We start from the raw sequence: 18,444 nt of genomic DNA, 5'->3' as shown, positions 1-18,444 counted from the left end.
TTTGTCAGAATTTAAAGGAACACAAATACTGTCTACAATTAGCTATTTTTAAAATGTGTGAAGCTCCATGAAACTTAATGTAATGGGAAAGGAAGAGATTTTCTAAAAATTTCAGGCTTAGTTGCTGAGACAGCTTACATACAGTGCTTTTGAATATGAGAGTTACTGGCCCTGGTATATGAAAATTCTCTGTATTTTGTGTTAAGCAATGAAAGAAAATTACAAATGTGAATTTGGACTTTTTAAAAACCAGTAGTAAGACTTACTTCTTTCTCTCAAATTGTCTTAACTAATGAAGTTGTTTTTCTCTTTTATCACCTTTTCTGCTTGACTTTTTAAAATAAATACACCGACAAGTACATATATTATAGTGTTCACCGTGTTCTTTGAACTCTTGTTTGTCATTTGCTGATATCATTTGATCTTATTTAGAATCTGTGAAAATGTTTTGTCTCTTTGTCTGCTTACCTTATCAAACTTATTTTTAAAAGGATCGGAAACTCCATGGCACAGCTCAGCAACTGCTCCAGGACAGCAAGACAAAAATAGAAGTGATACGAATGCAGATTCTACAGGCAGTCCAGACCAATGAATTGGCTTTTGACAATGGTGATGGAATAGAGATAAATTTTTACTCTGATGATTATGGGCAATATGATATGCTAAATAATTTTATGTAAAAAAAGACACAGCGTTTAAAATTGAGGGGGAGGCGGCATTATGTTTTATCTTATGTGTTTAATCTTTGAGTTTTGATCTAAAGGTGCCGGGGTCCAACCCCAGCAGGTCCAGGGGTCCCCAAAGGTGTGGACGGAGTCAGCAAAGAAGGAAAGACTCAGAGGCAGCGTTCAGTTGATCAGCATAGTTGGGTTCTCTAGCCAGGATCTCCAGCCAGGTTCTGTGTCCATGTTCTCTTGCTAGGTTCTCCAGCCAGCTTCTCCAGGTTCTCCAGCCAGGTTCTGTAGCCATGTTCTCTCGCTCGGTTCTCCAGCCAGGTTCGGTAGCCAGGTTCTGTAGCCAGGTTCTGTCCAGGATCTTTTGCCATGTTCTCTCCAGCGAAGTCTACCTGGGGAAACAACCTTTCTCGGAGAGGTGACCTTGGTTAAAACACATAGTGCCAAGAAGGTGAGCAAATATATTAAGAACAGTATGCCATATATGCCAGGTCCCTTGAAACAGCAAGGATGGACCGGCTCCCGGCATAAAGGCTCTATATCAAAATTATAGTATCTGTTATATTCAGTGTATTAAGCACTGTTCTTTTAATATAAGAATTCATTTCTTTTATTGATGAGTTTTAATCACTACATATTAGAAAGTGAAGTAAACTTTGACGTGGGTTCAATTAACTTTGTTTTTGTTTTCTCCTCTAGCAAAACCTGTCATAAGTCCTCTTGAACTTCGGATGGAAGAATTAAGGCATCATTTTAGGATAGAGTTTGCAGTCGCAGAAGGTGCAAAGAATGTAATGAAATTACTTGGCTCAGGAAAAGTAACAGACAGAAAAGCACTTTCTGAAGTAATCTTAAATAAAAATTTTAACTTAATAAATATATTCCTTAAACAATGTAGTTATTTAAGTAATAACAATTGTCTTTTCCCTGTCTAAGGCTCAAGCAAGATTTAATGAATCAAGTCAGAAGTTGGACCTTTTAAAGTATTCATTAGAGCAAAGATTAAATGAACTTCCCAAGAATCATCCCAAAAGCAGTATCATTATTGAGGAGCTTTCACTTGTAGCATCACCAACACTAAGTCCACGTCAAAGTATGATATCTACACAAAATCAATATAGTACACTATCCAAACCAGCAGCACTAACAGGTATGTAGTATATATCTTCTGATTATTTTTGGTGCTTTTTTGGCTACATTTGGTTCTAGTTTAATAAATGAATAAAAACTTGTGCACAGATTTTTAAAAATATTGTGGGGAGATACACATAACACATGAATTTAGTCATTTAAAAATATACAATTCAGAAGTGTTTAGTATATTTCTAATGTTGTGTAACTATCACCACTATCTAGTTACAGAGCATTTTCATTACCCCAGAAGGAAACCCCATACCCACTCCCCTTTCCCCTCCAGTTCCTGGCATCCCCTATTGGCTTTGTCGCAATAGATTTGTCTGTTCTAGATATGTCCTTTAAGCAAAATTATATCATTTTGAGGCCTTCTGTGTCTAGCTTCTCTGATTTAGTGTACTATTTTCAAGGTTTGTGTTTGTAGCATGTATCAATGCTTCATTTCTTTTTTTTTTTATTTTTTATTGATTTTTTTACACAGAGGAAGGGAGAGAGATAGAGAGTTAGAAACATCAATGAGGGAGAAACATCCATCAGCTGCCTCCTGCACATCTCTTACTGGGGATGTGCCCATAACCAAGGTACATGCCCTTAACCGAACTGTACCCAGGACTCTTCAGTCCGCAGGCCGACGCTCTATCCACTGAGCCAAACCGGTTAGGGCAATGCTTCATTTCTTTTATGGCTAAACAAGAGGCCCGGTGCATGAAATTTGTGCACGGAAGGGGGTTCCCCTCAGCCTGACCTGCGTCCTCTTGCAATCTGGGACCCCTCGGGGATGTCGGGCCTAAACAGGTAGTCAGACATCCCTCTTGCAATCCGGGACACTGCATGCACCAGTGACCATATTTTTCATTCAGGTGAAAGGTATCTTGCTGTTGTATGGAAAGCTACATTTTTTTGCCCTGATTATAAAAAGTAGTACATAACAGGATCTTTCTGAGGCAGTAGTACTATTTTCCCCATCTTACGGGTAGAAAAACTGAAGCAGAGAGAAGTTAAGTAATTGGCTTTGTCACAGTTATAAGTGTCAGAATCAGGGCTGACTACAAAATGTCCAAGCCAGAGTCCATGCATGTCATCGCTGCATCATCCTGTTTTGTTCAGTGTTAGAGTAGACTTGCCAGGTTATAATTTTTAAATCTAAGAGACTGTACCCAATATATAGGATAGGGTCCCTAGGCCTGGCTGGTGATCAGGGCCATCTGTGGGGCGATGGGCAGGCCGGGTGATTGGGGGGACCCCACTGGTAACCGCCTTGGCTGGCAGCCTGGCACCACCTGCTGGCTGGCCCCGCCCCCCCAATAGCCATCACCGGTCACCTCCCTCTTGGGGGGCACTCAAAACAGGGGCGTCTGTCCCCTACTGGTCAGTATGCGTCATAGCAGCCAGTCATTCCATCAGTCAATTTGCATATTGGAGTTTTATACAGGACTAGAGGCCCAGTGCATGAAATTTCTGCACTGGGGTGGCGGGGGGTGGGGAGGGGGGGGTGTACTTCAGCCTAGCCTGCACCCTCTCCAATCTGGGACATCCCTCTCGCAATCTGGGACTGCTGGCTCCTAACCACTCGGCTGCCTGCCTGCCTGATTGCTCCAAACTGCTTCTGCCTGCCTTCCTGATCACCCCCAAACTGCTCCCTGTTGGCCTGATTGATGCCTAACCACTCCCCTGCCGACTCAATGGCCCCCAACTGCCTTCCCCTACTGACCTGGTCGCCCCTCCCCTGCAGGCCTGGTTTACCCCAACTGCCCTGCCCTGCTGGCCTCTTCATCCCTAACTGCCCTCCCCTGCCGGCCATCTTATGACAATATTGGGGGCAGCCATCTTATGACGACATGGGGGCGGCCATCTTGTGAGGGCGTGAGGGCCACCTAGGCTTTTATTAGTATAGGTAACATTCCATTGTATGGATATATATACGAGATTTTGTTTACTTATTCATCAGTTGATGAATGTTTAGGTTGTTTCCACCTTTTGACTATCTTAACTAATAATAGACAAACATGGTAATTGACCGTAACTTCGCTATGCTTCCCATTGGCTAATCAGCGAAATATACAAATTAACTGCCAACAAAGATGGCTGCCTGAATGCACGGAGCTGGAATAAGCAGGAGGCTTGCTTGCTCCAGTGATGGAGGAAGCCAAGGTTTCCCGCCTGCTGCGGCCGGCTCTAAGCTACACTCAAAAGAAACAATGTTGCAAGTATAGAAGCTAAACAAGACCCATGCTTTCAGCCAGCCGGCCGAGCTGGAGTTGAAACCTACAAAGTTTCAATTATGGAAGGTAAATAAATCCCAGAATAAAAACTAAAAAGAAAAAAAGGAGAGGCTGGGAGCTTCTGTTGCTGGGGAGGCTTGGCCAGCCTGAAAATGGCCCTCAACCCTTCACCCAGACTGGTTAGACACCCCAGTGGGGACCTCCCACCCTAAAGGTGGTGTGGCCAGCCTGAAAACAGCCATCAGACCCTCCCCCAGGCTGGCCAGGCACCCCACCCGGAAGGGCAAACCAGCCGGCCCCCACCCAAGCACCAGGCCTCTATCCTATATAATAAAAGAGCAATATGCAAACTGACCCTAACAGCAGAAAGACTGGGAATCACTGGTCACTATGACACACACTGACCACCAGGAGACAGACGCTCAATGCAGGAGCTGCCCCCTGGTGGTCAGTGCGCTCCCACAGGGGGAGCTCTGCTCAGCCACAAACCAGGCTGATGGCTGCCAGTACAGCGGTGGTGGTGGGAGCCTCTCCCGCCTCCTCAGCAGCGCTAAGGATGTCAGACTGCAGCTTAGGCCTGCTCTCCACTGGCAAATGGACATCCCCCGAGGGCTCCCGGGCTGCCAGAGGGATGTCTCATTGCCAGCTTAGGCCCAATCTCCTGTGGAACGGGACTAAACCAGCAGGTGGTCATCCCCCAAGGGGGGGTCCCAGACAGCGAGAGGGCACAGGCCGGGCTGAGGGACACGCCCCCCCCCACCCCACCGTGCACAAATTTTTGTGCACCAGGCCTCTAGTTGTGAATAATGTTGCTATGAACATTTGTGTACAGGTGTTTGTTTGAACACTTGTTCTCATTTACTTTGGATATATTCCTAGGAACACTAGGTCATGTGGTAATTTTATGTTTGTCATGTTGAGGAACTGTCATACTGTTTTCCACAGTGACTGCATCATTTTACATTCTCAGTAGCAATGTATGAAGGTTTCGATTTCATTACATCCTCACCAACATTTTTTTTTATTGCCATTCTAGTATGTTTATTCTTGCAAGTTGAGTAAAGGTTTCAGTTGTGTAAAGGTTTGCTTCATATATTATCAGGCTCTGTTGTTAAGTGTGCATATGTTTATAATTTTTATATCAATGGATTTATTTTACTCTTTTATCAAAATCACATTTCTTCTTTGTATGTAATAACTTTGGATTTAAAGTCTGTTTTCCCTGATATTAGTATAAGCTACCCCAGCTCTCTTTTGGTTACTATTTACATTGAATTTTTTTTTACCCTTTCACTTTCAATCTGTTTGAGTCTTTGGATCTAAAATGAGTCTCTTTTAGACAGCATATAATTGCATCATGTTTCTTTTTATCCATTCTGCCAGTCGTTCCCTTTAACTTGAATAGTTAAAACAGTATATTTGAGGTAATTACCTAATTGCTAATGTACTATTCTGATGCTAATGACACAGGTCAGATTTTGAAAGTTAATGGCACAGTCCCCCACAAGACTACACTCATTTAAGAGACAATTTGCAAGCTTGGAGTTTCCTCAACCACCTTCACTTCTGACCAACTGGCTATAAATTCTAGGGTTCCCACTACTACCTCAGGCTCAGGAATTTTGTAGAACAATTCACAGAACTTGGGAAAGCTTTATCTTTACAATTTCAGTTTTCTTATAAAGTACAGTAAAAAAGAAAAATGATACATAGAGAGAGGTCTATGAGGGCCCAATTCAAAGCTTTCTTGTCCTCAGCATGCAGCCTTCTCTCTGTATATTCTTTTTTGTAAAAAACCAGAAATTTCAGCCCTGGCTGGTTTGTATTAGAGAGTTGGCCTGCAGACTGAAGGGTCTCGAGTTCGATTCCAGTCAAAGGCACATGTCCAGGTTGTGGGCTCTATGTCCAGTGGGGGTGTGCAGAGGGCAACTGATCAGTGATTCTCATCATAGATGTTTCTCTCCTCCTCTTCCTTCCTCTCTGAAATGAATAAAAATATATTTTAAAAAAATAAACAAACAAAAGTTTCACTTTAGCTGTGAGTATCCGAGTTTTTATTGTGGCTTCATTATGTAGGAGTAACTGATTGAATCATTGGCCGCTTGTTTGAAATAAGTCTTCAGACCCTCATCCCTCTCTGAAGGTCAGGAGGTCAGGTGGATATGTGCCTCAAAGCACCATCCCTCTAATTATATTGTTGGTCTTTCCAGTGTAGCCAGCCCCCCATCCTAAAACTGCCTGGTCACTTTGTTAGCATAAACTTACATGTAGCTTGAGGGGCTCATCATGAATAACAAATGCACTGCTATCACCAGGGAAATTACAAGGGTTTAGAGCAGTGGTTTTCAACTTTCCTAATGCTGCGACCCTTTAATACAGTTCCTTATGTTGTGGTGACCCCCAACCATGAAATTATTTTTGTTGCTTCTTCATAACTGTAATTTTGCTACTGTTATGAATCATAATGTAAACTAGAGGCCCGGTGCACAAAAATTTTTGCACTCGGGAGAGATGGGGGGGTGCCTCAGCCCGGCCTGTGCCCGCTCGCAGTCTGGGACCCCTCAGAGGATGACCACCTGCTGGCTTAGGCCTGCTCCCCAGGGGGATTGGGCCTAAGATGGCAATCAGACATCACTCTGGCAACCCGGCAGCCCTCGGGGGATGTCCACTTGCCAGCGGGGATCAGGCCTAAACTGCAGTCTGACATCCTTAGCGCTGCTGAGGAGGTGGGAGAGGCTCCCACCACCACCACTGCTGTACTGGCAGCCATCAGCCTGGCTTATGCCTGAGCAAAGCTCCCCTTGTGAGAGTGCACTGACCACTAGGGGGCAGCTCCTGCATTGAGCGTCTGTCTCCTGGTGGTCAGTGTGTGTCATAGTGACCAGTGATTCCCAGTCTTTCTGCTGTTAGGGTCAGTTTGCATATTGCTCTTTTATTATATAGGATAGAGGCCTGGTGCACGGGTTGAGACTGGCTGGTTTGCCCTGAAGGGTGTCCCGGATCAGAGTAGGGGTCCCGCTGGGGTGCCTGGCCAGCCTGGATGAGGGGCTGATGACTGTTTTTAGGCTGGCCTGTGACTGAAGCTTCCAGCCTCTCCTTTTTTTCTTTTTTCTTTTATTCTGGGATTTATTTACCTTCTATAACCACTGTCCTCATCCATAGGTGCACGATTATTGTCCAATCTCTTCCCCCACCCACCACCCCCTTCTTCCCCCCAAGAATAGTCAGTCCATTCCCTTTCTATGTCCCTGATTCTGTTATAATCACCACTTCATTCTGTTCATCAGATTGTTTATTCACTTGATTTTTAGATTCACTTGTTGATAGATGTGTATTTGGTGTTCATAATTTGTATCTTTACCTTTTTCTTCTTCTTCCTCTTCTTAAAGGATACCTTTCAGCATTTCATATAATACTGGTTTGGTGGTGATGAACTCCTTTAGCTTTTCCTTATCTGTGAAGCTCTTTATCTGACCTTCAATTCTGAATGATAGCTTTGCTGGATAAAGTAATCTTGGTTGTAGGTTCTTGGTATTCATCACTTTGAATATTTCTTGCCACTCCCTTCTGGCCTGCAAAGTTTCTGTTGAGAAATCAGCTGACAGTCGTATGGGTACTCCCTTGTAGGTAACTGAGTTTCTTTCTCTTGCTGCTTTTAAGATTCTCTCTTTGTCTTTTGCTCTTGGCATTTTAATGATGGTGTGTCTTGGTGTGGTCCTCTTTGGATTCCTTTTGTTTGGGGTTCTCTATGCTTCCTGGACTTGTAAGTCTATTTCTTTCACTAGGCAGGGGAAGTTTTCTGTCATGATTTCTTCAAATAGGTTTTCAATATCTTGCTGTCTCTCTTTTTCTGGCACCCCTATAATTCGGATGTTGGTACACTTGAAGCTGTCCCAGAGGCTCCATACACAATCTTCTTAGTTTTGGATTCTTTTTTTCTTTTGCTTTTCCAATTGCTTCTTCGTATTTCAAATCTTTGACTTGATTCTTGCGATCCTCTGGTCTGCTGTTGGGAGCCTGGATAATATTCTTTATTTTAGTCAGTGTATGCTTAATTTCTAGTTGGTCCTTTATCACAACATCGAGGGTCTCACTAGATTTCTTGAGGGTCTCATTAAGTTTATCGGCGGTTTCTAGGAAAATCTTGAAAAAACTTTAAAGTGTGGTTTTTAACTCTATATCCAGTAGTTTCCTTTCCTCCATTTCTGTCCTTTGTGCCCTGTTTTTTTGTCTCGGCATTTTTTATGGTTCGCTGTTTTGATAGAGTGGCTTTCTGTGCTAAGTGTCCTATAGGGCCCAGTGCCTCAGTCTCCCCAATTACCTGAGGTGGACACTCTTGGTGCACCCCCTTGTGGGTTTTGTGCACAGTGTTGTTGTGGTTAAACCTTGATTGTTGTAGGTAACACTGGGAGGATTTGACCTCCAGGCCAATTGGCTGTGAAAAACAGCTGTGTCTACGGTGGGAGAACTTCTGTGCTGAAGACACCCTTCTGGGGCAAGACTTGCTTCAGTGGGGCTTTGGTTCTCACTGAGTCTGCCCCCTGAATGTGTCCCTTATGGATCTGAGGAGATGTAATTGGATGGTCCCACTCTGACCACTGGGTACACTGGCTCTTGGATCTAAGGAGCTGCAAATCTAGCCTCTGCCTGAGGCTACCCAGCAGAAGCCAGCTGTAAAGCGATGCAAGTTGCCCTGGGGCCTTGGGGCAGCTGCAGTTAAGCAATTTTCAGATTAGAAAGTGCCGGGCCTTTCATATGCAAAGGACTCTGTGCAAGGCTTGGACGGGGCGGGGTCCTAGGGGCTCAACAGGGCGGGTGGAGCGAGCAGTTATGGCTGCTCTCAGTCCTGCCTTCAGAGGTCCTGGCAATCGCTGCGAGTGCCTCCAAGAGAGATCTGCCCTTGAGTTCCGACTGATGCCAGACAGTCCAGTTTCTCCCATATGAGTCTGGGTCCCCAGAGACTCGTCGTTGTAGAATTTCCACTCAGCCAGCCTTCCTGGTTCTGGATGATGTCCGTTCCATCTTTTAATTGTATTTTCGAAGTGGTTGTGCAATGCAGCAATCTCCGGTGTTTGCCTATGCCGCCATCTTGGTTTCTCCTCTTTTTTTTTTTTAATTTTAATTCTGGGATTTATTTACCTTCTATAATTTAAACTTTGTTGCTGTCACTGGAGCACAGATCCGGCTCCTTGGCCACGGCCGGCTGAAAGCAGGTATCTGGGATTTGTTTAGCTTCTATAATTGAAACTTTGTTGCTTGTGGAGTTCAGAGCCGGGCCATGGCAGGTGGGGAGCCTTGCCTTCCTCCATCACTGGAGCAAGCAAGCCTGCTTGCTTCAGCTGCATTGCTGCCTGCCGCTATCTTGGTTGGCAGTTAATTTGCATATTGCCCTGATTAGCCAATGGGAAGCGTAGTGAAGTTACCGTCAATTACCCTTTTTGTCTTTTATTAGATAGGAGATATATATATAAAACATTTCACTTTAAATGTTAAATAAAGCAAACAGGTTGAAAATAAAGGAATGGAAAACATTCACTAAGTTACTTATGCATGGGAAGAATGGTATAACTCTACTAAAAACAGACCAAATAAACTGCAAGTTGAAGAGTATTTTAGAAAAAAAGAAAAGAAGATATTTATAATGATAAAAAATAATTTCATCAATAAGCCTAAATGTATATGCTCCTAATTAAAAGTAAAATCAAACAGGAGGTAAAATTTAATGGAATTAAAATGGTTTGCAACTGACCTTACCCATTTGATGCCTGATTTGATACTTTATTTTTTTTTAAATATATTTTATTGATTTTTTACAGAGAGGAAGGGAGAGGGATAGAGAGTCAGAAACATCGATGAGAGAGAAACATCGATCAGCCGCCTCCTGCACATCCCCCACCGGGGATGTGCCTGCAACCCAGGTACATGCCCTTGACCAGAATCGAACCTGGGACCCTTCAGTCCGCAGGCCGACGCTCTATCCACCGAGCCAAACCGGTTTCGGCTGATTTGATACTTTAAGGACATTTATGAGAATTTCTCTTTGAGCTCTACCGAAGCCAGGTTTTTGGGAGAGAGCTTGTTGGTTCAAACCAGAGAGACATGATTCATGTTTGTGCACTAGGCTTTGGGAACTTATTGGCAGGAAGATTCTGATTCCTGTGCTTGCCTCACACTTGTAATTTCTGATATTCATGATAGCTGATACCTGTTTTTATGTTTATATCTGCTCTCTGGGCTCCCAAAATGTCTGTACATCAATAAACATTTATTGTTATAAAAAATAAATCAATCAGGGAAACAGAGACTAAGTAAGCAGCCTTTGGGATAACATCAAGAATACAAACATACACCCTGGCTTGTGGGTTCAGTGGTTAGAGCATTGGTCCTCCCACCAAAGAGTTGGTGTGAGGTCAAGAGATGAACAATAGTAGTATTAAAGTAGAACAACTATAATATAATGTGATAAAAGTTTGTGAATGTGGTCTCTCTCACTTTTTTTTCTTGTGATGATATTAGATGATAAAATCCCAAACCTTTTCCTGAATGTGCATAACCATCACTTACTTGGCAATAAATGGCTTGGTGTCACTCATTTCAGGGGATCCCTTACTGAAGTCTTCATGTAGGCTCATTACTTTGTGGTGCAACATGCTGCTGTCAGTCAGAACCTGTTTTCTAGTCATGCTTTCACCCACAAATTTAACACCTTTTCCATCATATTTATAAGCACTTATCATACACCTGTATGGTAAGTGGCTGTAACTTTTGCAGTTTGAGGTATAACAGCAAAATTAGCAAGAATTTCTTTGTCCTTCATGATGTCACAGATAAAACTTTGTTTCACAGTGGATCTTAGCAACTTAGTGTAAAATATTTTTTCTTATTGTGTCAAAAATTTTCACCTTCTCATTAACACACTTTATGGCTTCTCTGGCTTATCCAAATGGCCAGCATCACTACTCTTGTGCTTTGGGGCCATTAAGTAAAATAAGGGTTACTAAGATACAAGCACTGTGATATGACAAATAGATCTGATAACTGAGACAGCTGCAACATGACTAAGGGATGGGTAGCTTCTACACCGCGGATACACTGGACGGAGGGATGATTCATGTCCCAGGCAGGAAGGAGCAGGATAGTGTGAGATTTCATCATGTGACTCAGAACAGCACACAGTTTAAATCTTATGAGTTGTTTATTTCTGGAATTTTTCATTTAGCATATTCAGACTGAGGTTGACCATGGGTAACTGAAACTGGAAAGTGAAACTATGGATAAGGGAGCTCTACTGAACTTGGTAAATATTTTACAATAAAAAGACAAGGACAATAATTATCTAAGTTTTACTATCTTATGGTTTAGTAATGAACACATTAATATTCAAGAATTTCTGAATGATTAAAATATGGTTTTCTAATATTTGAAAATTACTAGTTCTAGAAAAGTAATAAAGCCATGTTTTAGAAAATCAGCAGATATAGCTAGAAATTTTTTCCCTTTCCTATTCTGGTTGGCTCTTCTCCCCAATTCTTTAATTTCTTTTTAATGCTTTTCCTTTTCTTTATTCCTGAAGTTGAACTTTACTCCAGGTGATATAAATCGGCAGTCTAAAAGAAGTATCTGAATTCTTAATACAGATACTTTTTTTAGAAAAATTCCACTAAATATGAGGTAAATGGGAAGAGACATAGTATTGGTGTAAATAAAGGAGTAGACATGATGAAGGATTAGTAAGAACATTTACTATCCTGAGTTTTCACTGAATGCTATAGTATGGTTTGTCTCATTTGTTCTCTGGTTCATTTTGTGGTTGTATGATTTTAATACTGTACTTACATATTTGTTGCTACTGTGATATAATATGTAATTGAATCTTTCAGGTCCACATTTTGAGACATTGAAAAGTTTTTATAAAAAAAGATTTCCTCAAAATTAAAAAATGCTACTCGTACCAAGATTAAATGTTGAATTTAGTAAAATGTAATTTTTTATATAAAGTAGTTTTTCCAGAAAGTTAAAATAAAAATACATTTACTTGTTCTAATGGAATTCATAGGTACTGCTTATGAAAATAAACATTTACTTCTTCGAGTTGCTCGTTTTAAATATTTTATATTATGGGTTATAAAAGTAAAAAAAAATGTAATTTTAAGCTATTTCTAATGTGGTTATATGAAATTGCAATTGTATTACCTCATAAAAGAAAGAAACTTCTAGATGCTTAATAAAGATCTTAAATCCCTCTAGATTTCTTTTTTCCTAAATGAAAGCAGGTGTTGAGCATTGTTATCTCCTAATATTGAAATTACTAAAATATTTAATAAGCTACCAGGGTTTGAGGTAGTAACCAGATGTTTTTAGTTTCCCCAGGATTACTTTTACAGCTGAGCATTTACACTGAAAATGAGCTAAGTTTTCCAGTTTAACAACAAAAAAGCAAATAAAACACAGAAATACAAGTTGTTTCTTTCGAACTAAAATTAAAATGGAATCCATTATACTTAATCTGCCTTAACATTTTACATTAGGTAAGATTTGCATAGCCAACCAAACAGAAGATTGGAACTTCCTCCACTCCACTCTTAGCAGCTTTATTGAGACATAATTTACATACCATAGAATTCACTCATTTTAAGCATACTATTTTCTGATTTTTAGTAAAGCTATGTGGTTGTCCCACAATCATCAACGTCCAGTTATTAGAATAGTTTTATTGAGGTATAATTGACATACAATAAACTACACATATTTAAAAGCTATAATTTGATAAGTTTTGTCATATTTAAAGTTGTGAAACCATCACCACAATCAAGATAATTACTATGTCCCCAAAAGTGTCTTGAAATGCTTCATGTAATCCATCTTTGCTGCTCTTCTCATGCTCTCCTGATCCATAACTGCGCCAAGGCGATCACTGATCTGTTTTCTGTCACTACATATTAGTTTGCATTTCGTAGAATTTTATATAAAAGGAATCACAATAGCGCTAGCTGGTTTTGTCAGTGGATAGAGTGTGGGCCTGCAGACTGAAAGTTTCTGGGTTCGATTCCGGTTAAGGAATGTGTGGGTTACAGGCTTGATCCCCAGTGTGGGGCATGCAAGAGGCAGCCAATCAATGCTTCTCTCTCATTATTGATGTTTCTCCCTCTCTGAAATCAATCAATCAGTCAGTTAATGGAATCACAGTATATTCCATTTTCTTTGCTGGGGTGATCTGTTCGTGTTCACTCGGAATAATTATTTTGATTTTCATCTATATTGTGTGAATTAATAATTTTTTCTGTTTATTATTAGTATTCAGTTTTGTGAATATACCAAAATTTGTTTATCCATTCACCTGCCATTGCTATTTGGGTTGTTTTCACTTATGTGATTAAGGTACTACTAATTAGTTGTTATGTTTGTTTATTTACTTTTAAATCAGTCGAATTTGAGTTAATGTAAAGGAAAATTATCTGGTAAGCCTAATATAATCACATGAGCTCCTTAAAAGCAGAGAATTTTCAGACACTGATGGCAGAGAGGAAATCAGAGAAATCTGAATCATGAGAAGAATTTTATGTGCCATTGCTGGCCCACAAAGGAGGGGGCCACATGAGGAGTAATGCAGGTGGCTACTAGAACTTGAAAATGTTCCCTAGCTGTTAGCCAGCAAGAAAAGAGCTTCCCCAGTCCTATGGATACTAGAAACTGGATTCTGCAACAGCCTGAATGAGCTTGGAAGCAGATTTTTCTTCAGAGCTTCCAGATAAGAGCCTTGTCTGGAAGACAATGATTTCGGCCTTGTGAGATCTTTAGCAGAAAGTGCAGAGCAGCCCACGCAGACTCTGACCCATAGAACTGTGAGATAATAAATGGGTATTGGTTCAAATTAAGCTTGTGGTCGTTGAAAATGCAGCAGTAGAAAACATACAGTTGGTAATTTCTGCTTAGATGCCAGACATTTTGAATTTTAGCTTGTTGAGTACTGGATATTTGTGTAATTCTGTAAATATTCCTGAGCTTTGTGCTAGGTCACAGTTAAATTACTTGGAAACAGTTTAGTATTTTGGGGATTGCTTTAAGATTTGTTGTGTGGGACCAGGGCATTGTTTAGTCCAAGAGTAATTATTCTCTACTACTGGGTCAATACTGAATACTTGATCAGAGGAACCCTCTGTAAATCCAAAGAGTTTTGTCTCTGGCCAACTGTCTTCTATGAGCTCTAGTTGCCTGGGTCATTTCAGTCTCAGTTCTGTCTCCTTAACTCAGGTAGTCCATTTGGCTCCACCTGAGATTCTCTGTCCCTGCGCTGTGTCCTGGATATTCTCAAGGTAGTAAGCTGAATCAGTCTTAGAGTTCATCTCATTTGTTTCCCATCTCTTAGGGATCACTGATTTTCATTGCCAGAAATCCAGTATTTTAATACTTTTCCCCCAAATATTTTGTCTTGATTTTGCTAGTTGTTTGAGTTGAAGGCAAATACAGGCTTTTTTACTCTGTTAAAAGCCCTTTGGTTACTTTTAGATATTTAAAAACTTTAAATAAAATTAATCTTTACTTATTTAAGTTTATTGGGACAGCTTTTACCAGGAAGAAGTACTCTTCCTAAAGTATTATTCTATGTGCAGTATCCAAAATTTTAATACTAAAGCATCATTTTTAAAAAAATGTATATTTTACTGTTTTTTTACAGAGAGGAAGGGAGAGAGATAGAGAGCTAGAAACATCGATGAGAGAGAAGCATCTATCAGCTGCCTCCCGCACACCCCCTACTGGGGATGTGCCCACAACCAAGGTACATGCCCTTGACTGGAATCGAACCTGGGACCCTTCAGTCCCCAGGCCGACGCTCTATCCAGGGAGCCAAACCGGCTAGGGCCTAAAGTACCATTTTTAAATCTTAGTATACTATGTCTAGCCCAAATGATGACAAAGCCGTAACTCCAGGTGCCCTAACAGTTCCTCATTTTCATTTTGAACACTATTAGTATTTATTTGCCTAAGGAAATTGCAGTTACTTTGTGCTTAGATAATTACACACCATAATTATTTGACTAAACTATTAGAATGGAAAGATGTTATTTTACATCTTCATATAGAACAGAAACCCATTTATTTATGCAAAAGAAACCTGTAAAATCCTTTTCTATGTTAACTATATAACTATTAAACACAGCTGTTATTCATGGTCAAATTTCTAATTTCTGTATGTTTATTTATTTTTTTAAATATATTTTATTGATTTTTTTACAGAGAGGAAGGGAGAGAGATAGAGAGTTAGAAACATCGATAGAGAGAAACATCGATCAGCTGCCTCCTGCACATCTCCACTGGGGATATGCCTGCAACCCAGGTACATGCCCTTGACCGGAATCGAACCTGGGACCTTTCAGTCCGCAGGCCGACGCTCTATCCACTGAGCCAAACCGGTTTTAGCTCTGTATGTTTATTTTAATAGGCATATTAGCTATGTGTTTCCCCTCTCACATGTTCTATCCACATTATTCTGTAATTCCTCCATGTAATTCTATAAGTGAGTATTCAGATACACAGGAAGTTTATATAACTTGTTTTATGCCCTATGGACAGTATCGGGAGGTGCTGTTTTTTCTATAAAATTTCATATAGTTGCCTTAAGATTTTTCAATAGGTTTCTCTAATTAAAATAAGAAAGATGATAGTTATACCACAGATCCTCTGGGAGAAGAGATTTTGCTTCTCACAGGTCTCTCCTCCCCCTCAGCCAGCCTCTCCCACCTCCCCATTTATAAATAGCTAACAGACTGAATTTTTTTAAAAATATATATTTTATTGATTTTTTACAGAGAGGAAGGGAGAGGTAGAGAGTTAGAAACATCGATGAGAGAGAAACAGCGATCAGCTGCCTCCTGCATGTCCCCTACTGGGGATGTGCCCGCAACCACGGTACATGCCCTTGATCAGAATAGAACCTGGGACCCTTCAGTCCGCAGGCCGACGCTCTATCCACTGAGCCAAACCAGTTAGGGCTGAATTTTATATATTAAGCATTAATGTTCTTAGGATGGGAGTGGGCTTGAAAAGGTTTGGGGGGAAAAGGAGGACCTATGTAATAATTTCAACAATAAAGATTTAAAAAAAAAGAATTAATGTTCTTATTTGATTTTTTTTATGCTAACAGGTACTTTGGAAGTTCGTCTTATGGGCTGTCAAGATATCCTAGAAAATGTCCCTGGACGGTCAAAAGCAACATCAGTTGCACTACCTGGTTGGAGTCCAAGCGAAACCAGATCATCTTTCATGAGCAGAACGAGCAAAAGTAAAAGTGGAAGTAGTCGAAACCTCCTAAAAACGGATGACTTATCCAGTTCAGTAACTAGATTTTTAAAAAATCATATATAACTAATTAAAGAACAAAGAACTTAGCATTGGGACACAGTAGAATGTGGAGAGTCAAAGTTGAACCAAAACCGTTAAAATAATGCTTTTCATAATCTAATTTTAAAAGCTATAATGATAGGAACATGAAAAAAGGCAACAAAATTTACTTTATTGAAAACGTTAGAAAACTGAATGACATAGCATTAATTAGAAAACTGAATGACATACGGTATAGCATTAATTCTTTTGGAAGAATGAAATATTAGATATCACTCTCTACACCAAACTAAAATTGTACAGAGGCTGTGGGACTTGTCACATCTTGATTCTTTTAATTGATACAGTGGCACTTCTAAAGTAACATTGAACTTTGATAACTAACCACTGGACAAACGTGTTTACTAAAATAGTAGCCCACTATCCAGTAGTCTATTGAAATGGGGGAGCAGGTGAAGATGGTAATAGTAAAATATAACAGGTTTGTGAAGACATTCTAAAGTATAATTATAGCCCTGTCCAGATAGCTTAGTTAGAACATCATCCCAGTACGCCAAGGTTGTGGGTTCTATCCCTGGTCAGGACACATACAAGAAAGAACCAATGAATGCATAAATAAGTGAAACAACAAATGGATGTTTCTCCCTTTCTCTTTCTAAAATCAATCAATTAAAAAAAGTATAATTATAAATGATATAAATGTATAACTAGAGAGAAAGGCACATGACATTTTCACCTAACACAGAGAACAAAGATGAATATGTCTTTGTTTTACTGTAGATAGAGAGAGACTTGAGAAAAATGTGAAAATTTAAAATGTCTAAGGTAATAAACTAGACATAGCAAATATAAAGGGAGACAAACTGGATGATTGCTATTGGTATACCTTTGAACAATACAAATTTGAATTATTCAGGTCTGCTTATCTGGAGATTCTTTTCAATAAATATGTACAGTACTGTAAATGTACTTTCTCATGGTTTTTAAATATTTTCTTTTTTCTAGCTTACTTTATTGTAAGAATACAGTGCACAATACATTTAACATACAAAATGTGTGTTCTTTGACTGTTCATATTATTGGTAAGGCTTCCGGTCAGCAGTAAGCTTTTAGTAGTTAAGTTTTGGGAGAGTCAGAAGTTATGTAGATTTTTGTCTTCACGGGGGTTCAACACCCCTAACCCTCACATGTTCAGTGGTCAGCTCTACAAACATATACATACATTGTGGCAGACAGCTAATGGTCACTTGTTCACCCTTTTAATTACATTCTAATATAAATAAAATAGAAGCTGATATTTTTGTTTTTGTCAAACAGGATCATTTGGGAGTGTGTAGTAGTGTATATAAAACTAGCTATTTAAGATTCAGAAGCTTCAGTATTGAGTAAGAAAAACTTTATTTTCGAAGGATTGGAAAACTTTTATTTCTATTAAACAGTGCTACCTCTATTTTAAATGTTTTAAAATATTTAAGCAAGTTTATAAATTGTAATTACAGATGATGTCTGTGCAGTTTTGAAGCTAGATAATACTGTGGTTGGTCAAACAAGCTGGAAACCCATTTCCAATCAGTCATGGGACCAGAAGTTTACACTGGAACTAGACAGGGTAAGATGAGAAACTTTTTACTTGAATTTTCCTTATATTCATTTTGAATGTAAAATTTATTTTTCATAAGACAGAAGTTTTATTTTTAATAGAATTGAAGAACCTAGTATTCATGACATTTGTCATCTGTTGAATTATACCTAAATCTACCTAAAGATAGAGGTGAATACCAGATGCTGCTGTAGCTTTCATTTGCCTAGTGATTTGAAAATTTGTAGTTTGTGTTAACCTGAAAGATTGGCAACCAGGTGAGATCTAATATTGAAATATATTTTATGTTAATAATGCACTCTGTAAACACTAAGGTGATTCTTCTGACCCACCATTTCTGGGTTATATTATCAAAGCTGGATTTGAAATGAGCTATTATGCTTAGTCATCCAGCCCTCCATGTGTATCAGTGGCTTTCATAAATGATGTGAATGGCTAGAATGCAATCTGTAGCCATAGAGGTTAACTTGTCCTA

The 18,444-nt window shown here is 39.8% G+C and overlaps 1 protein-coding gene across 4 annotated transcripts in view; it reads left to right on the top strand.

The window, feature by feature from the left end:
- Window positions 1-18,444, top strand: part of PKN2 (protein kinase N2) — a 102,303-nt gene that overhangs the window by 31,168 nt on the left and 52,691 nt on the right. For all 4 annotated transcript variants that reach the window (XM_006760794.2, XM_015562050.1, XM_015562051.1 and 1 more), the window contains exons 4-8: window positions 492-609; window positions 1,374-1,519; window positions 1,611-1,824; window positions 16,173-16,358; window positions 17,869-17,978. In XM_006760794.2, coding sequence (XP_006760857.2) covers window positions 492-609; window positions 1,374-1,519; window positions 1,611-1,824; window positions 16,173-16,358; window positions 17,869-17,978 — 774 coding nt within the window. The remainder of the gene's footprint in view (window positions 1-491; window positions 610-1,373; window positions 1,520-1,610; window positions 1,825-16,172; window positions 16,359-17,868; window positions 17,979-18,444) is intronic.

This window comes from Myotis davidii, unplaced genomic scaffold, assembly GCF_000327345.1.
Source record: "Myotis davidii unplaced genomic scaffold, ASM32734v1 scaffold156, whole genome shotgun sequence".
Classification (NCBI taxonomy): Eukaryota; Metazoa; Chordata; class Mammalia; order Chiroptera; family Vespertilionidae; genus Myotis; species Myotis davidii.
Note: the sequence above shows the minus strand (reverse complement) of the source record. Positions and strands in the feature narration are given on the sequence as shown.